The sequence below is a fragment of the Saimiri boliviensis genome, chromosome 21, assembly GCF_048565385.1.
Source record: "Saimiri boliviensis isolate mSaiBol1 chromosome 21, mSaiBol1.pri, whole genome shotgun sequence".
NCBI classification, from domain to species: domain Eukaryota; kingdom Metazoa; phylum Chordata; class Mammalia; order Primates; family Cebidae; genus Saimiri; species Saimiri boliviensis.
In genome coordinates this window covers 23,857,807-23,880,667 of record NC_133469.1, presented here as the reverse complement: position 1 = coordinate 23,880,667, position 22,861 = coordinate 23,857,807, and the positions used below count along the sequence as shown (strand labels likewise).

General features: G+C 47.7%; 2 protein-coding genes across 6 annotated transcripts in view; one reads left to right on the top strand and one right to left on the bottom strand.

Moving 5' to 3' along the window:
- Positions 1 to 16,454, bottom strand: part of HIRA (histone cell cycle regulator) — a 104,350-nt gene extending 87,896 nt beyond the window's left edge. Inside the window, exons 1-2 of one of the 5 annotated variants that reach the window (XM_074391200.1) lie at positions 16,064 to 16,164; positions 15,494 to 15,665 (exon numbers count right to left, since the gene is read on the bottom strand). Coding sequence is in view for 2 of the 5 variants with exons in the window: in XM_039462433.2 (XP_039318367.1) it covers positions 16,064 to 16,100 (37 nt within the window). In the remaining 3 variants the exon portion in view is untranslated. The other 4 variants (XM_010330500.3, XM_039462433.2, XM_039462434.2 and 1 more) reach the window with 4 other exon arrangements.
- A 626-nt stretch (positions 16,455 to 17,080) lies between these two features.
- MRPL40 (mitochondrial ribosomal protein L40) lies at positions 17,081 to 21,669 on the top strand. The gene is made up of 4 exons (XM_003942669.3): positions 17,081 to 17,216; positions 17,885 to 17,968; positions 20,330 to 20,488; positions 21,232 to 21,669. The coding sequence occupies exons 1-4, from the start codon at positions 17,164 to 17,166 to the stop codon at positions 21,554 to 21,556; spliced, it is 621 nt and encodes a 206-aa protein (XP_003942718.1). The 5' UTR covers positions 17,081 to 17,163; the 3' UTR covers positions 21,557 to 21,669.
- The last annotated feature ends 1,192 nt before the right edge of the window (positions 21,670 to 22,861 follow it).

Sequence of the window (22,861 nt, the reverse complement as noted above, 5' to 3'; positions counted from 1 at the left end):
ACACCAGCTAATTTTTTGTATTTTTAATAGAGACGGAGTTTCACTATGTCGGCCAGACTGGTCTCGAACTCCTGACCTCATGATCTGCCTGCCTCGCCCTCCCAAAGTGCTGGGATCATAGGTGTGAGCCACTGCATCCAGTTTTTTTTTTTTTTTTTTTTTTTTTGAGACAGCACCTCATTCTGTCATCCAGGTTGTGGTGCAGTGGTGTGATCTCCACTTACTGCAGCCTTGACCTCCCAGGCTCAAGCAATCCTCCCACCTCACTCCCCTGAGTCGCTGGGACTACAGGTGTGCACCAACACGCCTGGCTAACTTTTGTATTTTTTGTAGAGATGGAGTTTCACCATGTTGCCCAGGCTGGTCTCAAACTCCTGAGCTCAAGCAATCTGCTGCTTTGACCTCCCAAAGTGCTAGGATTACAGGTGTGTGCCACTGCACCTGACCATGGATTTGGCAATAATTTCTTAAGATATGAGACCAAAGGCAAAGGCAATGGCAACAAAAGAATAAACTGAACTTTATCAAAATTAAAAACTTTTGTGCATCAAGGAAAAATATCAACAGACTAAAAAGGCAACCCATAGAATGGGAGAAATATCTGCAAATTACACATCTGATAAGGGATTAATGTCCAGAATATATAGAGAAATCCTAAAACTCAACAACAAAACTTCTCAACAACCTGACTCAAAATGGGGGGAATAACTTGAACAGACATTTCTCCAAAGAAGATATACAAATGAGGCCGGGTGCAGTGGGTCACATCTGTAATCCCAGCACTTTGGGAGGCTGAGGCGAGTGGATCACCTGAGGTCAGGAATACAAGACCAGCCTGGCCAACATGGTGAAACCCCGTCTGTTCTAAAAATACAAAAATTAGCTAAGCATGGTGGTGGGTGCCTGTAATCCCAGCTACTTGGGAGGTTGAGGTAGGAGAATTGCTTGAACCCAGGGGGTAGAGGTTGCAGTGGGCCGAGAAAGCGCCATTGCACTCCAGCCAGGATGACAGTGAGAGACTCCATCTCAAAAAATAAAAATAAAAAAGAAAAGATATACAAGTGGCCAATAAGCACATGAAAAGATGTCAACATCACTCATCAGTAGAGAAATGCAGGTTAAAACCACAATTAGATATCACTTCACATCCATTAAGATGGCTACTAATGGCCAGATGCAGTGGCTCACCCCATAATTCCAGCACTTTGGGAGGCTGAGGCGGGTGGATCATGAGGTCAAGAGATCAAGACCATCCTGGCCAACATGGTGAAACCCTGTCTCTACTAAAATATGAAAATTAACTGGGTGTGGTAGTGTGTGTCTATAGTCCCAGCTACTTGGGAGGCTGAGGCAGGAGATCATTTGAACCCAGGTTGTGGAGGTTGCAGTGAGCTAATATTGCACCACTCCAGCCTGGAAACAGAGCAAGACTCTGTCTCAAAAAAAAAAAAAAAAAAAAAAAAGAAAAAGAAAAAGGAAAAATAAAAGGCCACTAACAAAAACCTCAGAAAATAAAAAGTGTTGGTGAGGGTGTATAGAAATTATAACCTTGTTAAAAATATAATTACCATATGATCTGGCAAGTCTACTTCTGGGTATATAACCAAAAGAAAGAAGAGTTTAGGGCTGCACCCACTGACTCATGCCTGTAATCCCAGCACTTTGGGAGGCCAGGGTGGGCGGATCACCTGAGGTCAGGAGTTCAAAACCAGCTTGGCCAATATGGAGAAACTCTCTCTACTAAAAATACAAAAATTAGCCAGGTTCAGTGGTGGGCACCTAGCTACTCGGGAGGCTGAGGCAGGAGAATTGCTTGAACCTGGGAGCCAGGGGTTGCAGTGAGCCGAGATCATGTCATTGCACTCCAGCCTGGGCAACAGAGTGAGACTCTGTCTCAAAAAAAAAAAGAAAGAGAAAAAAGGGTCTTGAAGAGCTATTTGTATACCCATGTTCATAGCAGCATTATTCACTACAGCTAATTGGTGGAAGCACCCAAGTGTCCATTGACCAACAAATGAATGAATAAAATGTGGTATATCCATACAATGGAATATTATTTAGCCTTAAAAAGGAAAGTAATTCTGATGGACACTACAATGCGGATGAACCTCAAAGACATTTCGGTAAGTGAAATAAGCCAGTCAAAAAAAGACAAATATTGTATGATTCCACTTAGATGAGCTATCTATGAATAGTCAAATTCATAGAAACACATAGCAGAATGGTGGTTGGCAGGATCTGAATTGAGGGGAAAATAGGGAGTTGTTGCTTAACTGGTATAGAGCTTAGGAAGATGAAAAAGTTCCGCAGATTGGTTGTACAATAATGCAAATTGTGCCACTATGGAATTACATAGTTAAAAATGATTAAGATAGCAAATTTTATATTGTGTATATTTGACCACAATTTTAAAAATGCTAATAAAAAATAAACAAAACCAAAAATAAAAATAAAGTAGGGAAGTGTAGGAGGGAGATGTGTGTAATTATAAAAATTGTTGGAACTGTTCAGTATCTTCATTGCGGTGGCAGACACATGAAAATGCACAGGTGACAAAATTGCGTAGAACAAAACATACACATGCACAAATAAGTACAAATAAAGCTGGGGAAATATGAATATATGTAGCATATGTCAATGTCAACTACAATTTTGCAAAATGTTACCATTGGGAGAAACTGGGCAAAGGGCACAAGGGCCTTCTCAGTATTTCATATAATTGGGTATACATCTATAATCATCTCAATAAGAAACACACACACACGGCCTATTTTTAAAAAACAATATATACGTGTGTATACTAATATATAAGGCAGCAGAAATACATATCCAAACACCAGAGGTTAGGTCATAATAAAATTGATTCTTTTCATGTTCAGGTTACAATATGCACACTCTATAACCAACTATCCCTCTGGAGAAACTCATCAGCCAAACACACTAATGTGACCTATATACAAGTAACTCCTATGGCTGACAATAAATACTTGTTGCTGTTGAATGGCTGGAGAAAGCTCATGGCAGACACCTCACTATGATCTCTATAATGGTCTGATCTTTCCACCAAACCTGCTCTACCCACTGTCTGGCCCAACACAGTTAAGGTGAGACCTTGAGAAGAGAAACCTACAATCCCTGCACAATGGCCACCCCACCCCCATGACTTTTCTGACCTAGTCTCCTACTAACCCCCATGATCACTGGTCTTACTCTTTTCTTGGACTGTACCAGGTGCACTTCTATCTTGGGCCTTGCACTGCTCTTCCTTGCCTCCTTCAAGTCTTTGCTCAATGTCACCCTCTCATTGAGGCCTACCTTAACACTCTACTTAAAAGAATTATTTCCCCAACGTGGCACAACAAATACCCTTAGTCCTGATCTATTTTTTTCTCAGAAATTTCTTTTTTTTTTTTTTTTTGAGACGGAGTTTCGCTCTTGTTACCCAGGCTGGAGTGCAATGGCGCGATCTCGGCTCACCGCAACCTCCGCCTCCTGGGTTCAAGCAATTCCCCTGCCTCAGCCTCCTGAGTAGCTGGGATTACAGGCACGTGCCACCATGCCCAGCTAATTTTTTGTATTTTTAATAGAGACGGGGTTTCACCATGTTGACCAGGATGGTCTTGATCTCTCGACCTCGTGATCCACCCGCCTCGGCCTCCCAAAGTGCTGGGATTACAGGCTTGAGCCACCGCGCCCGGCCTCAGAAATTTCTTACGTACTAATTTCCTTTATTGTATGTCTGTCTACTCTGCCCACTAGAATGTAAACTCCAGCTCTTTTGTCTGTTTTATTCACTGATTCATCCCCAGGACCCAGAGCTGTGGTTTGGCACATAACAGGCACAACAATAAATACTTGTTGCTGTTGAATGGCTGGAGAAAGCTCATGGCAGAAGTGCTACATTCAAACACACCTTCAGTATCACTGGTGTAACAATCTGTGGAAGGCAGGCTCCTGATCTGCTGTGGGGACTCAAATTTCACCAACCGCTTGCAGGTGGGAAGCTCACCCTTGGTTGGTTCACAGAGCCATCTGCTGCTGTTATCTCTACCACTTTTGACCACAAATACTTATCCCCATCTTCTCTAGTAAGCACGACACAATGACATCTCATAGGTGTCAGATGCCTGAGACTGAAAACATAGCACAGGAAGGAAGCTGTTGCAATCATACAACCATTTTTTGTGTGTATGTGTGTGTGTTTGCCACAAACTAAAGTGGAAAAAAAGGCATAGGTGTATCATTCAGGAGACCTTAATCACTTCTCCTGAAGCATCTGTCTTTGAGTTTGGGCATGGTAGCTCACTCCTATAATCCTAGTACTTTGGGAGGCAAAGGCAGGCAGATCACCTGCTCTGAGGAATTCAAGACCTCCTGAGGCAACATGGTAAACCCCATCTCTACAAATTAAAAACAAAAATTAGCCAGGAGTGGTGGTGCACACCTGTAGTCCCAGCTACTCAGAAGGCTGAGGCGGGAGGATCTATTGAGCCAGGGAGGTCAAGGCTGCAGTGAGCCATGATCGCATCACTGCACTCCCGCCTGGACAACGGAACAAAACAAAACACACACACACAAAATACAAAAACAAAAAAAGTTTTGATAAAAGGCATTTTTGTTTCTTTATACTTCTTTCCCCTCTCATTTTGCATAACAGGGGTATTCCCTAAAAGCTATCTGCACAGGAGGATTGCTTGAGCCCAGGAGTTCAAGGCTGCAGCGAACTATGGTCATGCCACTCCATCCTGGTGACAAAGTAAGACCTTGTCTCTTAAAAGTTATCTGCGGCCGGACGCGGTGGCTCAAGCCTGTAATCCCAGCACTTTGGGAGGCCGAGGCGGGTGGATCACGAGGTCAAGAGATCGAGACCGTCCTGGTCAACATAGTGAAACCCCGTCTCTACTAAAAATACTAAAAAAAAAATTAGCTGGGCATGGTGGCGCGTGCCTGTAATCCCACCCACTCAGGAGGCTGAGGCAGGAGAATTGCCTGAACCCAGGAGGCGGAGGTTGCGGTGAGCCGAGATCGCGCCATTGCACTCCAGCCTGGGTAACAAGAGGGAAACTCCGTCTCAAAAAAAAAAAAAAAAAAAAGTTATCTGCAAGGGTACAATATATATTATTCAGGTGATGGTTACACTAAAAGCCCAAAACTTCACCATTAAGCAATATAGCCATGTAACAAAATGACACTTATATTCCTTAAATTTAACAACAAAAAGTTATTTGCAAAATGTACTCCTAAAATTCTAGTCCCTTCCACCTACTTCCATTAGAAAATTAAAAGCTACATTTCCATAGAGGGAAAATCTGTTAGCTCAACAAAAACTGCAATTAAGAAGACAACAAATCTACAAGACTAATTAAGTGAAAAATGCGCAGCAGGCCGAGCATGGTAGCTCATGCCTGTAATCCCAGCACTTAGGGAGGCTGAGGCAGGTGGATCACCTGAGGTCAGGAGTTCAAGATCAGCCTGGCCAACACGGTGAAACCCCATTTTTACTAAAAATACAAAAAACTAGCTGAGTGTGGAATACATGCCTGTAATCTACTCGGAAGGCTGAGGCAGGAGAATTGCTTGAACTCCAGAGGCAGAGATTGTAGGGAGCCGAGGTTGTGCCATTGCACTCCAGCCTGGGAAACAAGAGCAAAATTCTGTCTCAAAAAAAAAAAAAAAAAAAAAAAAAAGCACAGCAACATTTTAGCTATTCCAGTTATCTGTAAAATCCAAAGTCTGTAAGGGAGGCTACACATCAAAAACATTGAATTTGCTTTGGTGACTGAGGGGGATTTGGCTAAAGTCTTAAAAAAATTCAGACACTTAAAAACTAAAAATAAGAAACTTAAAAAAAAAAAGAAAAAAAGAAAAAAAAAATTCAGACACTTGTATAATGTGCACACACTAAATGTGTTGTCTAAAATCATAGTCACTCCGTTGGTTTTTTTCCCAAATGGTCTGAAAAACCACATTGAAAGTTTTAATAATGTGTTTTACTTTGTGTGGTTTTAAATTTTTCCTAAGGACTTTCACAGTCTTACTGATCTCTTTAGACAGCAACTCTGCCCTGACACTGGAACTCATCTTTCTGTTCTCTCTTATCGTGTATGTGTGTGTGTGTGATGGAGTCTCGTTCTGTCAGCCAGGCTGGAGTGCAGTAACTCGACCTCAGCTCACTGCAACCTCCCCCTCCCAGGTTCAAGCAATTCTCCTGCCTCAGCCTCCTGAGGAGCTGGGACTACAGACACACGCTGCCGCCGCCACCACCACACCTGGCTAATTTTTGTATTTTTAGTAGAGACAGGGTTTTGCCATGTTGGCTAGGCTGGTCTCAACCTCCTGACCTCAAGTGATCTGCCTGCCTTGGCCTCCCAAAGTGCTGGGATTACAGGCGTGAGCCACCGTGCCCAGCCTGTTCTCTCTTATCTCATATCCCATATTTGACCCTGTTGACCCTACCTTCCCAACATATCCATAACCCAGACTTTCTGGGAGACGCAAATGTTCCTTATCTTTATCAGGGAACAGGTTACAAAGTACATTAATTTGTCAAAATTCAACATATTATACATTTAAGGTCTGGACTTTTATTATGCAAATTATACCTAAAAATAATGCATATTATGTATATAATACACACATACACATATTAACAAATATACACATGTATTACATGAACACACACACACACAGTTTCCCCACTAGCTCCAACCATTCCTTGCCATCACAGCCATCACCATCCTTATCCAGACCATTTCTCTTGCTTGGATTACTACCAGTAGCTAGTGTTACAACTGGTCTCCTGGCTTCTCCCTCTTCCTGAACCCCCACAACCAATCTTGTCCCATGCAGCAGTCAGAAAGACCTCTAAAAGCCACGTCAGACCACAGTAGTCCTCTGCTCCCCTTGCAGTGAGAATCAACGTCTTCTAGCAGCCTGCTAGACTCTCCCAATCAGTCTGTTACTCACTCTCTGGCCACCACTTTCAGAGCCCTTGCCTTGCTCCAATCACAATGACAACCCTGCTACTGCTCAAACCCTCCAGGCAAGTTCTGGCTCTTCTTTCTGCCTGGAATGGTCTTCCCTCAGATGGCACCTTCCCCATTCCATCAGGCCTGTAGTGGATGCTGTGGTATCATGGCAGGTACCTAGCCTCCAGGAACTGAAGCACACTCCCACAGCTATCTGTGGAGTGCTGGCAGCCCCGACAGCTCCCTGCAGTCTGCAGGTAGGACCTACCCTTAGTGGAAGAACTCCTTTGGCAGGGTCAGGTCTCCTTCCCAAAACAGCCTATATCCAGACTGTGGACACGGAAGTAAACGGCCTGGATCTTCCACCCCAACCTGGGACAACTCTGAAGGGGTTCCCCAGCTCCAGAGCTCCAACAGGGCTGGCTGCGGCTTTCGCCGTGCTTACATCACAGCTTGCCTTCTCCCTCTGTATGCTCCTGCTTCTCTCACTCCTTCATTGGTGTGGATCCCAAGAGCCCTTTCCAGTAATTCTGCATGCAAAAATCTCCAGCTAAAAATTTGACTCCTGCAACAGGGTTTTTGCTCAAATGCTACCTTTCACTCAGGCTTTGCCAAAGCATCCCATTTAAATCCACCCATCCCCCACCTCTGCCTCAGCATTCCTCATCTCTAAGTCTGCTGTTTCCCCATTCACAGGCTCTTGTTTGTGATTTGGCTGTGTGTCTTACGAGGAAGCTCCCCTCCCACATCTCCTCTCTTCCACATACACAGGACACCCTCAGCAGATCCCATCCCAGTCTCACTGGTCAGGATGTATAACAGGATGCTCAAGAGTCTGGCACACTGCTTGGTTCACTGGTATTTTGAGAGCTGAAAACACACACACACACACACACACACACACACACACACAGACTCTCTCTCTCCCCCCCACCCCTTACTTTCAGCTCTTAAAACAGCAGTGAATTGGCCGGGTATGGTGGCTCACTCCTGTAATACCAGCACTTTCGGTGGCCGAGGCGGGCAGACCACGGGAGTTCAACACCAGACTGACCAACCTGGCGAAACCCCATCTCTACTAAAAATTTAAAAATTAGCTGGATGTGGTGGTGCATACCTGTAATATCCCAGCTACTCAGGAGGGGAGGCAGGAGAATTGCTTGGACCCAGGAGGTGGAGGTTGCAATGAGCCAGGATTGCACCACGGTACTCCCACCTGGCGACAGAGTAAGACTCCATCTCAAAAAAAAAAAAAAAAACAAAAACAAAAACCAGCAGTGAATTTATCAAGTGACTTTTCTTTGTAAGACCTTCTGTTAGAGGATGCAGCAGACCTAGAGTCCACTCCAACGTAGGTCTATCCCTCGTCCTCAAATAAGGCCTGCTGTCCCTTCTGTCTGGTCTTTACCACAGTGGCTTTTGCCAGGGTAGCCTCCCAGGGACTTGGCCTATCCTAGGTTTGCTAATGCATCGAGGAAGATAGTGCTTTTAGGAGCAACATATGTTAATCTAAATGGGTTTTCTTTTTGCCAGGAGTGTTTTAAAACCATTTTCTATCTGTTTCATCCACTTCCTTTCCTAAAATGGAAACCTCCAGAAGACAGAATCATATAAATGAACTCCTTAGGTAAGGCTTGGACAGAGTACTTCCCCTCATCATTGGAATTGCCAACAGATTAACCAGAAAGAGCCAGCCATTTGAACAAGAAGTTTATTTGTAGTACATCAGCTCTATCAGCCAAATGCAACAGACACCGTTAGCTGCCTATCCATCAGTCACTTTTCCACCACCGCCTTCTAGCACTCAGTACTCCTTCAGCATTTACTGAGTGCTACTATGGTGTGTACTAGATATCATTTCCGGCCCTGGGGACAGGACACGAGCAAAGACAAAATCTGTCTTCCAGAAGTGTATGTTCCCCAGGGGAGGTGTCTAACAGAACCCCTGTTTTATTCAGATATCCACCCTGCCCCTTATGTAAGCCAGTAGGCAATGATGATTGATGCAAGAGAGGGCACATGACCTAGTTGGACCAATCAGGCCAATGGGGAAGATCTGAAGTCCAAGGATGCAGACCTCTCCCTTCTGCTCCTCTCTGAAAATATTCTCGATACCCCACAACTAGAGAACTCTTGAAAACCAAATGCCAGAGAAAGCTCACCAAGTACACCTCAAAGGACACCTACCAGGTTAGAAGCCCCAAGGCACTCAAAATGGCTACAGAGGCAGTCATAGGACAAGCTCCAGGCAGGAAAAGACTCTTGGTCCCATACTGTACCACGTGGTTTCTGAAAGCTGTCCTTCTGAGGCGGAAATGGGCCTGAAGCTCTCCAGGACAGAGTGGCCAGCCTCAGCACAGAGACCAGTGCTTAGCAAATTAGAAAGAGTAAGCCTGGGTTTGGGCTGGAGTCTAAGTGTGACTCTCAACACATCTCCATCACATCTAGTGGAATCTTGGTGGTGGGGGGTCACCTTATCTCACTCAGCCTCAGTTTTCATCTGCAAATTGTACTGCTGCAAGTCATAGAGGATTTCAAGGATAATCTTCTATCATATATAACAAGTCCTGAGATAGGTCAGTTTCAGGGTACATTAATTGAGCAACTTAAAGAGACATGTCCCTCTGTCTTCCTCTCTGGCATCAGTATCAGCCCTGTCCTCACGGTCAAAAGCTAGCTTTTACACGCAGACCTAGTAAAGTCCAGCAGAAGAGATGAGCCTTTCAAGCATCTCCTCTTATCTAATTCTCTAGGAGGTCCCAGCAGACGTCTCCTCCTAGTCTCAAGGGCTGGAATGGCATCACATGGCTGTTCCTCAACAAATCCTTGGCACTCACCCACACAACAGCTTAGGCCTGCAGAAGGCAGACTCGAAAAAAAAACTTGGGGTCCTGCTAACAAGGAACAACCCTACAATATTTACAACACTCCCTTAGTGCTATTTGATAATATGCACACTGTTCACCCCCCACTCACCTCTAGGTGTTGTTGCTGACTTTGGCAGGATGATAAAATGTGCTTTGCATAAATTTTTGGTTCCCAGGGCTCATTCCAGATCTCTGGTTCATGTGCTAGATATCTCTGCAGTCCACAGGCAAAACATCCCGGATGAACAGAACATGCTAGCAACCTCTGGGGGAAGGGAAGGGTCAAGCCAGACACAGAGCATCCTCTTCCTGGTCACTGACAGGACCCAAGATCAGCACAGTGGCAGCAGGTCTCCTACTTGGCCTCAGTAGTCAAGACCAGATGCTCCCGAGAAGTCCTTCCTAGCTGTGTAACTATGATTCTGCCCATAAAGTGAAAATAGCTTTTCAGCCACTTCTTAGAGTAAAACAAATGTTTAAGAAAATCCCATTTCTTAGTCTTCATCCATACTCTTTCTCCAGCATATTAAAGAAATAAATTCAGAGAGTGGCTGGGCACAGTGACTAACTCCCATACTTTGAGAGGCCAAGGTAGGTGAATCACCTGAGGTCAGGAGTTCGAGACCAACCAGGCCAATAGGCGAAAATGTGTATTAAAAATACAAAAATACTAAATGCTAAAAATAAAAATTAGCCAGGTGTGGTGGCATGTGCCTGTAATCCCAGCTACTCGGGAGGCTGAGGGAGGAGAATTACCTGAACCCAAAGGCTTAAGTTGTAGAGGGCCAAGATCATGCCACTGCACTCCAGTCTGGGTGACAGAGTGAGACTCTGTCTGAAATAAATAATAAAATAAATAAATTCAAAGTGACGCAAATCTACAGTCACCTGCCTATATGGCTAAGTCCCTTAATTCTACCTCTGCCTTGTTTTTCATGCCTCTGTATTCTTTCTCACCTCCACCACCTGTGACCTCCCTGTCTCCCTGAACAACTCATCAAGACTGGAAACTCCTAACTCCTCCAGGGCCTTCCTAAGACACAGGCTGGGTGTTTTATCCAGCTTCCTCAGAAGCCTCAATGATCTCCTCCCCTAACCCTAAGAAGGAAGTGCAAGCTCCTAGAAAGGTGTTCCAGGCTCTGCCTCCCAGCTCCATTCTCCTTCCTGCCATGTTGAGCCTCTCTCCTAGCATGTTCTATGTCTTTTCCTAAATGCTTTCACCCTCTAGGCTTTTCTCCTGATGGTCTCATGTGCTGTAGCACCTTCTCTGCCATCACAATTCTAGTCACATCAAGGTTCAGTCCAAGGACACATCCATAAACCTGAATCTGCTGGAGAAGTGCCCTTCCTCCTCGGGCTATCATGCTTATTCCTCTAGCTCCTGTTTCCACTGCCCTGCATTCTAGAATACGGTTTGTATGTCAATCTCTCCCATCTATCTTCCACACAGCTTTCCATTGAGAGAGAGAACCTTATTTACCTCTGATCCCCACAGAACTCTCACAAAAAAGGTTCAATGTCTGTTGCATAAATTAGTGAAAACTCCACATACATATTGTCCAAAGCAAAATCTCACCCAGTTTTCTTCTGCCTCTTCAGATGTATTCTGGTTATTTTCCTAAATCAACCTATCTTCAGGCATAAGTCAGGAGAGAAACTGATGAGAGAATTCACATTTTCTGAGCTATCATACAGAACAGGTGAAGCCAGAATTATTGACTTCACTGAACAGATTAGGAAAAGGATGGAAAAACCTTTTATGTCACATATGTAGCAAGCAGCAGGGCACACAGACTTCAGAGCAGGATATCTGATTCCAAAAACAGAAGACAAAATTCTTGCTCTCAAGAAACTTATGGTCTAGTTGGAACTATAAGACAAATACAATAAAAGGCAAATAACTTATCCAGAGTGGAGTTTCTCACCCTTACCACTATTGATATTTGGGGCTAGATAATTCTCCATCTGTGGGCTGTTCTACATGCTATAGGATGTTTTACAGTAGACCTGTCCTCTACCACTTGATGCCAGTAAGCACTCACTCGGCCCAACCCTGTTGTGACAACCACAAATGTCTCTAGACATTGCCCTGTAGAACCACTGATCCAGAGCAACTGCCAAGTTTATCTCTCAGCCACTGCAATCGTATAACCTCACCATTAGGATCGTTTCCCTACCTATTCTCAGACATAGGTTTGCAATGCCCTCCAGCAGCATGCTGGACCATACCCACCCACCCAACTTTATCATTGTATGATTCCGCCTACATTTTCCCTTCAAGCTGAATTATTTTTCTTGCTGATGTCTCAGTAGAACATCTTCAAATCCTTTTCAGAATGACACAAGGTAGGGGTAAAAATAATCCAATTGCAGGACAGTAGAAAACACACATAAGGCCATGTGACTAACCAGCGAATTATCCTATTATTGAAATCTTCCCAAATCCCTTTTCATAACACTGCTATCAAAGTGTGAACCAGAGGCCAAAGGTGGACAAGAGCTATTTCAGTCCTGGCCCTCTTGGTTAGAATGGGCTTCGCCAAAGAGCTGAGCATAAGAGCTATCTGCCCAGGCATGAGAATTCCAGAAAAAACTCAGGAGTCAAGGGCCAGAGTTGGGAAGAGCCATGAATTTCAACAAGATTTTCTTTTTTTTTTTTTTTTTTTTTTTTTTTTGAGACGGAGTTTCGCTCTTGTTGCCCAGGCTGGAGTGCAATGGCGCGATCTCGGCTCACTGCAACCTCCGCCTCCTGGGTTCAGGCAATTCTCCTGTCTCAGCCTCTCAAGTAGCTGGGATTACAGGCATGTGCCACCACGTCCGGCTATTTTTTTTTGTATTTTTAGTAGAGATGGGGTTTCACCATGTTGGCCAAGATGGTCTCGATCTCTTGACCTCGTGATCCACCCTCCTCGGCCTCCCAAAGTGCTGGGATTACAGGCGTGAGCCACCGCGTCTGGCCCCTCAACAAGATTTTCTAAACATACAAACTATATTTTTCTACAAACTTTAAAACCAGAAACCTTGTTATTTTCACTTTTTGACATAAACCTAACTCAGAAATGAAGTTTATTTTGGTCAATTCTAAAATAAAATATATAAAAAATATTATATCCAAGAACACAAAGTAAAATGTATGAACAATACCTGGCACATAACTTCTATATAAATGATAGCTATTATTATATATCTTAATTTAACAATCTTTTATATTTAGTCACAGGGTAAAATGGAAGAGGAAGTCTCATTTTACCAAGGCCTAGAAGCAGAGTTATAAGTCTCAAAAATTCACAGCTAGTAAATTACGCAGTTTTGAATGCAGTCTGATTCCATATTCAAGGCTCGTTTTACTGCAATGTGACAACTTCAAGATTAACTTATTGATAAACTTAGACAAGTGCTTCTCCACCGGGGGTGATTTTGACTATCAATGGATATTGGCAGTATCTGGAGATATTGACACAACTAGGTGGTAGTTGTGAAGTGCTACTAGCATTTGGTGGATAGAGGCAAGGAATGCTAGAAACATACAACATAGATGACAATCACACAATTGTATGGCCCAAAATGTCAACCTGATGAAGTTGGGAAACCCTACCTTAGAGGTTTTTCTATTTTCAGCCAAGAAAATGAAGACCAAAGTACACCTACACTTCAACAAGTACTTTTTCCCCTGTTCTAGCTACCCTCTCCACTTTGAATGGATTCCCTGCCACACCACAGAAAAATGTTGAGCTCTCCTCTACTTCCCCCATTAGACTTTAGAAAAACAAAAAAAGTACGTTCATGCTGACTGCAGTGGCTCATAGCTGTAGTCCCAGCTACTTGGGACGCTGAGGCGGAAAAACCCCTTGAGCCCAGGCATTTCAGTCTAGCCTGGGCAACACTGTAAGATCCCATTTATATTAAAAAAAAAAAAAAAAAGTTATGTTAATGTGTCACAAGATAGGAGACATGATTACAGAGTGAGGAAGCCAGAAAGTGCAGTGATGTGCTTTCCAAAAGCAAGCACAATTTTACTGGCCACTACCCACTCCTCAGGCTTCTGGCTGAGCAGCCCCTGTTCCAGCAGCCACCAATATTCCTATACCGGCCTGCTCAGCAGTGATTCCGGCCAGTATCATTTCCTCTAGGGCAGGGGTAATTTACCTCTGACAGTCCTTCCGAACATTCCATGAGATTTTAAAAGAAAAGAAATTTGACAAAGAAGAAGTTTAAAAGAAGTTAAATCCCATCCTGCCAGTCTCCGTATCTTTTTATTATTAGTTATTATCTCAGATTTCTAAAGCACTTTATAGTTTGGGGAGCATTTTTATATCTATGCACCCAACTCACTATCACAAGCATACTATGAAGTAGGTAGAGCAGATATTATCATGCTCCATTCTAGCTAGGGCTGTGGAGAGGCCCTCAGCAACAAGGACCACTATTGCACTTGCTCTGCCAGGCTGATGCACGTGACTGCTTGGCTGATCTTAGTGTAGTCTCTCATTCATTGGTACCTAAAGCATCTTAACTTAATTATGTTTACATAATATAAAACTTTTGGTCTGCAAAGGAGCTTATCAAAAAGAAACAAGTTATATGATAGACAGTAGTAGAGAGGCTAGAGAACGGTAGACTGGTAGACTATACACACAAACTGATTTATGTAAGGCATTTAAAAATAAAAATTCCATCAGACCTTCACACAGTAAACTAGTTCATAACATTTTTCCTTTCCTAATCACAAGCATCATAATTCATCATTGCAACATTGGCCCAGTTCTCCAGGGAAAGACCTGCACAGCACACATCAGGAAATGCTCTTGAAGATCAACAAGAGAAATGAAACTAAAACTCAAGGCCTCTGCTTTCATGCACAGTAAAACTTCATCTTGATAAATATGAAAACCTCAGCTTTCTAAGCCATTTTAGCCAATATTTCTCACATACCCATCATGTGGAAGAGGTTGCTCAAGGCAGCAGGGTATACAGAGGAGACTGGGGCAGTTCCTACCCTGGGGCTGTATGGGAAGTACCCCCACCCCTTCCATGCAAGGCAAAGCACAGAGACAGTGATACAGGAAATCTACCGGGTTAAGGCAGGACAAACGGTTTCCAAAGAAACACATGACCTCACGTAATCCCTGAAAAAATGGGAAAGATGACACATAAAAAGATGCACGGGGAGAGAGGTGGCAGGAGGTGAACACAGACGTTATCAACTCAGTTTAGTTATGGTAGTAGAGAGCACCCTGGGACCAAGCTCAAAACGAAAAAGCCGCATGTTCACGTCTCTATTCTTCTTGCACCCTCTAGTCGCATTGCAAAGTAGAAATGAGGAACCAGACAGCATCAGGGTGACCCTTTGCCTGCCAGCAGTCAGAGACAGGCCAGAATCAGGCCCTGGGCTGGAGGAGCCTCCCTGGATGGCTTTCCGTGCTACAGTGCTGGCAGCAGAGTGGTGAGGCGGAGGGGGAGCGCGCTTTTATCATCTCCCTGGGGAGCAAACACCAACTCCTGCAGCAGTTCTGCCAACGAGGCAGAACTATGACGAAACTGGTTACCACTGGCTTCTCTGTATCAGAGTCAAGATACAGGGTGGGTGAGTCTGTCCCCCAAGGGTGTGCTTGGAGGCCACCGACGCAGAGCTAAGGAAGCCCCTCGCCCGGAACACACCTGCGCCTCATCCACCGGGTGCCCCAGCGCAGCGTTAACCGCGGATCCTTCGGCGCGGTCCCTCCTAAGACCTCCTATTCAGGGACCACAGTTCCCCAACTCGGGGCACTGTCACCAGATCCAGAGGGGCAGTCCGAGTCCCTCCGGCGGATTTCGGATCTTCGCCCTGCCACTGAAAGGCCACAAGGGGGATTTCGTCCCGCTTTCACCTTCAGGACCATCTGAGCACTTCCCGGACGATGCAGACCCGCGGCAGGGACCGGCCGGCACCGAGGCCCGCTCCCGGGCGCCAGGCCGCGGCCCCTCCGAGGACCGCAGGTGGACAGCGGAAGGCTCGGGACCGGGGCCCGGGGCGAAGATGGCCTTCGCTGCGGTCAACCCGGAGCACGTGCTGGGGCTCCCCGGCCTCCCCGCGCCGAGGACAAAGTCCGCTCCCGTCGGCTGCCCGGCCGGGGCACCGAGCGCCGGGCGGCAGGGGAGAGGCGCGCAGGGCTCGCGCACGCCCCGACGCGACTCCGGCCCCGGGCCCGACTCCGGGCTCGGCTTCCCGCGACCCCTGCGCGCACTCACCATTGTGGTTGACCCAGGTCGGCTTCAGGAGCTTCATTGTTCGGCCGCCGCCGCCGCCGCCGGGCTGAGGCGAGAGCCGGGTCCCTCAGCGCGCCCGGGCCATGGAGCCACCGCCGCCGCTTCCTCCCGCGCCGCCCGCCCTCCGGCCGCCGCCCGCCCCGCGCCCTCAGGGCCGCCGCGCCATCGCCGGCCCGCGACCCCCTCCGCCGCCACAGCCGCCCCCCGCGCTCGGCCGCCGCCGCCGCCACCACAGCCGCATCCCCTGCGCCGCTCCTCCTCAGGCGGCTCCCGGGCAACGCCGGAAGTCACGGCGCGCACCTGCCAAATCGCCCCGGCGGGAAACCGCTCCCCACGCGGACTGGGCCGCCCCGGCTCCTCGGCGGGCAGGGGCTTCGGGTAGGGCCCGGGCGCGGGCGCCCAAGAAGGGGCGGTTCGCCTGGACAGCGGACAGCGAGCGGGGCCTGGAGTCGCAGCTTGGGCCGGCCGCAGAGACAGGCGGGGCCCAAGTGGCGTGGACCGCCCGTCACCACCTCTGCCTCGCCAGTCTGAGTCTGACTTATTAACCAGCTTCCGTCATTCATCAACACGCGCTACCGGGCATCTCGCGAGCGCCAGGCTCCACGCCGGCGCTGGGAGGCGACCCGGGCTTCGGACTCGCCGAATGCGGGGCACGAGCCCACCCTGGAGTGGGAGGCTGGGGCGGGCGCTTTAGTGTAAGATCAGAGGCGTTTGCATAGACGTGAACACTGGGACTCCGGCGCGCAGAGGGACCGCCCCCTTGGCCACTCCGGCTGCACTGCAGGGCCGAGGCTCGCGCGAGGGCGCAGACCGACCAACCGTTTAGGAGCCGGCTGGCGAGGCTGTGCCCGCTGCAGAAGCGCGCACGCAGCTCAGGGCGGGGACGGAAGGGAGGACTCCGAGCCGCGCCGAGCGCGAGGCGCCAGAGTGTGCGCCGCGGTCGCCCGAGGCGGGGCTGCGTCGGGGGCGGGCACAGGCGCGTCCCAGCCGGAACGCCGGAGCGCGGGGCGGGCTGACCTCCGCGGGAGGCGCCGCGGGCTGGACTGCGGCGGGGCGCAGGCCCGGAAACGACGAGAGTAGCCATGACTACGTTGGTGCTGCGAGGTGTCTCGCCAGCTCTGCGCCCGACGAGCGGGTGAGTGCGGACGCAGGCGGGTAGCGGAGCGCCCAGGGCGCAGACGGGGTTTCCGCGTCTGTCGGCCGGAACGTGCCGGTGCTCCCTGCTCGCCTCCCGGTGCGCGAATATCTCAGGGATGAGCCATGGGATCGTGACTCTTAACGGATGACAATCTGAGCACCCCGGCGAGCAGGGGTCCTGCCCAAGTCTCCGCGGTGTGAACGAAAAGACTTTGAAAACTCTCCCACGTTGACCTTGCTGTCACACCTAGTTACAAATGCCCCGGGTTCGGGGGCATTGTAATTTTTTCTTTTCCTGTGAAGTGGGACAGAGTCATATTTATTTATTTGTCTTATTTATTTGAAACGGAGTCTCGCTCCGCCGCCCAGGCTGGACTGCAGTGGCACGATCTCGGCTCATTGTAACCTCTGCCTCCCCGGTTCAAGCAATTATCCTGCCTCAGCCTCCGGAAGCTGGGACTACAGGCGCGTGCCACGACGCCCGGCTAATGTTTATATTTTTAGGAGATGGCGTTTCACCATGTTGCCCACGCTGGTCTTGAGCCCCTGACTTTGTGATCCACCTACCTGCCTCAGCCTCGCAAAGTGTTGGGATTACAGGCGTGAGCCACCGCGCCGGCCCTCGAGAATCAGATATTTATGCATACCCTTGTATGTATCTTTCAGGCTTCTGGGAACTTGGCAGATGCAGATTAGGGACTCCCACCAGCGAGCTTCATTGCTGTCCTTCTGGGAACTTATTCCCATGAGGTAAAATTCAACCGCGGGCCTGATATCTGGGGGCGCACATGTCAGATGATGTGTACAGAACAAAGCAAGACTGCTGGATGTGTGGTCTGCAAAGTTAACACCCTACAAAGTTTCTCAGTTAAATGTAGGCCGATGCTTTTCTGTCTTTTCAGCCTTTTCCATACCATAGATTGCTGTTTGTAATTTTTAAAATTGAGGCAGTTTCTTTTTTTTTTTCGCAGTTTCAATAAGTAATCTCCTTGAAGGGATTCTCGTGTTATTTATTTATTTAGAGACAGATTCTTGCTGTATCGCCAGGCGCCAGGCTTGAGTGCAGTGGCGCAATCTCGGCTCACTGCAGTCTCCGCCTCCTGGGGTCAAGCAATTTTCCTGCTTCAGCCTCCCGAGTAGCTGGGACTACAGGCGCGCGTGCCACCATGCCCAGCTAATTTTTGTATTTTTTAGTAGAGACGGGATTTCACCGTGTTGGCCAGGATGGTCTCATCTCTTGACCTCCTGATCCGCCCACCTCGGCCTCCCAAAGTGCTGGGATTATAGGCCTGACCCACAGTTCCCGGCCTCTTGCGTGTTTTAAAGGGCACAGCTTAAACTACTGTTTCTCCATGAGTCTTCCTCTTTCCTGCCCATTCTGAGGCCCTTAAGAGTGTGGGGAAGGTGCAAGAATTAAAGGTATTTCCACCTGGCACTCTGGACTCTTTCTGAATCTCTTGATTCAGTCAGTCTTGATGGTAGAGGATTTGATTATTCTTGGTTTTTTTTTTTTTTTTTTTTTTTGAGACAGAGTCTCGAGAACTCTGTCATCCAAGCTGGAGTGTAGTGGTATGATGGTGTAATCTCAGATCACTGCAACCTCCATCTCCTGGGTTCAAGCAATTCTCCTGCCTCAGCCTCCCGAGTAGCTAAGATTACAGGTGCCCACCAGCACACCTAGCTAAATTTTGTATTTTCAGTAGAGATGGGGTTTCACCATGTTGGCCAGGCTGGTCTCAAACTCCTGACCTCAGGTAATACCCCCACCTTCACCTCCCAAAGTGCTGAGATTACAGGCCTGAGCCACTTGGCCCGGCACACAAATAAATTTTAATCATAATGAGCTTCTAATCCAAGAGTTTGGTATTTTCACTTTTCAGTATAATCCCAAGGGACACCTGAATCCCAGCACTAAAGATGAACACTTCCCCTGAATTTATACCCCTGATGCCCCACGTTGCTTTTGTACTTTTTTTTTTTTTTTTTGAGACAGAGTCTCACTCTGTTGTGTAAGCTGGAGTGCAGTGGCATGATCTCATCCCACTGCAGCCTCCACCTCCCAGGTTCAAGTGATTTTCGTGCCTCAGCCTCCCAAGAGCCTCCTGAGAAGCTGACATTACAGGCTCATGCCACCACACCCGGCTAATTTTTGTATTTTTAGTAGGGACAGGGTTTCACCACGTTGGCCAGGCTGGTCTCGAACTCCTGACCTCATGATCCACCCACCTCGGCCTCCCAAAGTGTTGGGATTACAGGCGTGAGTCACCACCCCTGGCTGCTTTTGTACTGTTTTCTTTTTTTTTTTTTTGGAGACAGAGTTTCGCTCTTGTTACCCAGGCTGGAGTGCAATGGTGCAATCTCGGCTCACCGCAACCTCCGCAACCTCCGCCTCCTGGGTTCAGGCAGTTCTCCTGCCTCAGCCTCCTGAGTAGCTGGGACTACAGGCACGCACCACCATGTCCAGCTAATTTTTTGTATTTTTAGTAGAGACGGGGTTTCACCATGGTGACCAGGATGGTCTCGATCTCTTGACCTCGTGATCCACCCTCCTCGGCCTCCCAAAGTGCTGGGATTACAGGCGTGAGCCACCGCGCCCGGCCTGTACTGTTTCTTGTAGTTGATGGCACCCACACAGTTCTCACAAGTACTCTCGGGTGGAGTACCTACTTCCTCACCACACTGAGTCAGTCACACACAGCTCCCTCCCCCAGTGGAGAGCTCAATATGGGGTACTTACCATCTTGTCTCTCAGTAGGTTCATGAGACTGAAGAGGAAAAAATTTTTCTTTTTTTTTTGAGACGGAGTTTTGCCCTTGTTACCCAGGCTGGAGTGCAATGGCGCGATCTCGGCTCACCGCAACCTCCGCCTCCTGGGCTCAGGCAATTCTCCTACCTCAGCCTCCTGAGTAGCTGGGATTACAGGCACGTGCCACCATGCCCAGCTAATTTTTTGCACTTTTAGTAGAGACGGGGTTTCACCATGTTGACCAGGATGGTCTCGATCTCTCGACCTCGTGATCCACCCGCCTCGGCCTCCCAAAGTGCTGGGATTACAGGCTTGAGCCACCGCGCCTGGCCTGAGGAAAATATTTAATGTTTTTCATCTATTAGATCAGAACCTTTTCGAAAGAAGAAGAAGGTAGATCCTAAAAAAGACCAAGCAGTAAAGGACCGTTTGAAAAGGAGGATCCGAAAACTGGAAAAGGCTACTCAAGAGCTAATTCCTATTGAAGATTTTATTACCCCTGCAAAGTTCTTGGATAAAGCAAGGTAAGGATCCTTCTCTAAGGACGAAGTCCTCAGGGCAAAGAAGTTCTATCAGCTTCAGGTAGTTGTGTCTGTAGTTCACAACTGTGATAGTAATGGGTCAGTAGGCTTGAGCTGACTAGGCCCTGATGAGCTCTTGCTCCTTTTGGGAGCAGGAGAAAGCATTCTTGGGTGGCATTTTAAATGGCTCTAGGTGGGAAAGAACTTAAGACAACTGATCATCCAGGCCAGATGCTTAAGCACTGCTCTGGAGTTCATGTCACTGTCATGCATGAGGAGTCTTAGCTGTTTCTAATCCCTTGGTCCTTGAGTCTGAAACTCTCGCCTCATCCTGACAGAAAACCCTTGGCCTCTTGTTTTATCATGCAGATACCTTTAGTTGGTATTTGTTGGGATTGGACTGTGTTCAGGGTTAGCAGCTTGTGCTGCCCTTTTGTAAGCAGTGTACACCATCTATAAAGGGGCAGGTGTTAAAGTCACCTCTCACCGAAGGTAGCATTTGCCTGGGGCAGAGGAAGTGCTACCACAGTCTCCTGAGACCATCTGTTCTTCTGACGGAAAGCAAATGACCTTGGTTCCCAACATCAGTTGCAGCTGCAGCCACATTCAACAATCCATTTTTTAATTTGTTCAAAACTTGTTTTATTTCCTAAGTCCAGTCTGTGTCTGGCAATGGGGATACTTGTGTCAGCTGCAGTCACAGACTTCCATGCCAGTGAGGTTGGTAACCCTTAGCTTCTTTGCAGACAGAGGCCTCAGGTGGAGCTCTCCTTCGAGGAGACTGAGCGGAGAGCTCTGCTTCTGAAGAAGTGGTCCGTGTACAAGCAACAAGAGCATGAGATGGAGAGGGACACCATCAGGGCCATGCTAGAAGCCCAGGAGGAAGCTCTGGAGGAACTACGACTCGAGTCCCCGAAACTCCATGCTGAGGCCATCAAGCGGGATTCTAACCTGTTCCCGTTTGAGAGGGAAGGGCCACATTACACACCACCGATCCCTAACTACCAGCCGCCTGAAGGCAGGTACAGTGACATCACCAAGGTGTACACACAAGTGCAGTTTGGGAGATAGACTTGTAGGCAGCCCTCCTTAACATGCTGCCCCAGAGAGCAGGAATGACCAGGGTTCAAGTCTGCTTTCCACAGAATCAGGCACGCTGACAATAAATACTGGTTTAATCAAAATGCTCCTTTGTCTTGTGTCAGAATTATTTATTTATTTTATTTATTTATTTATTTTTTTGAGACAGAGCCTTACTCTGCTGCCCAGGCTGGAGTGCAGTGACTCCAATCTCAGCTCACTGCAAACTCTGCCTCTCTGGTTCAAGCAGTTTTCCTGCGTCAGCCTCCCAAGTAGCTGGGATAACAGGCATGCACCACCACATATGGCTAATTTTTGTATTTTTAGTAGAGACGGGATTTTGCCATGTTGGCCAGGCTGGTCTTGAACTCCTAACCTCAAGTGACCTCAAGTGATCCACCTGCCTTGGCCTCCCAAAGCAGTAGGATTACAGGCATCAGCCACTAAGCCCGGCCAGAATTAAAAGTAATTCACCTGAGATGGACTGGGGTGACAGATGCTATCCCTCACCAGGTAATGGGAACAGGATGACAAAGACGTCAACTGCTGCTCTCAAATGGGAGGCAAGATAGTGAAACCCTGTCTCAACTAAAAATACAAAAAAGTTAGCCAAGTGTGGTGTGTGCCTGTAGTCCCAGCTACACGGAGGCTGAGGCAGGAGAATTGGGTGAACCTGGGCAGCGGAGGTTGCAGTGAGCTGAGATTCCGCCATTGCACTCCAGCCCAGGCAACAGAGTGAGAATCTGTCTCAAAAAAAGGAAGATCCCAAAGGTATAGTGAAAATACCACCAACAGGAGTCACAGTAACAGAGGAATGTTGGGAAAGGATGTGCAGGACACTGCCAGCTAGAAAGGTGTGCAGAGGGGCCGGGTGCGGTGGCTCAAGCCTGTAATCCCAGCACTTTGGGAGGCCGAGGTGGGTGGATCACGAGGTCAAGAGATCGAGACCATCCTGGTCAACATGGTGAAACCCCGTCTGTACTAAAAATACAAAAAATTAGCTGGGCATGGTGGTGCGTGCCTGTAATCCCAGCTACTCAGGAGGCTGAGGCAGGAGAATTGCCTGAACCCAGGAGGCAGAGGTTGCGCTGAGCCGAGATCGCGCTATTGCACTCCAGCCTGGGTAACAAGAGCGAAACTCTGTCTCAAAAAAAAAAAAAAAAAAGAAAAAGAAAGGTGTGCAGAGAAGCAGGGCCTTCCCGGTGGGACAGACTGAAGAGCCACCTTTGTGTTTTCAGCTGGAGTTGTGGGGAGGCAGAAGAGAGTGAAGCAAGACAGGGACATACTGGTTAACAA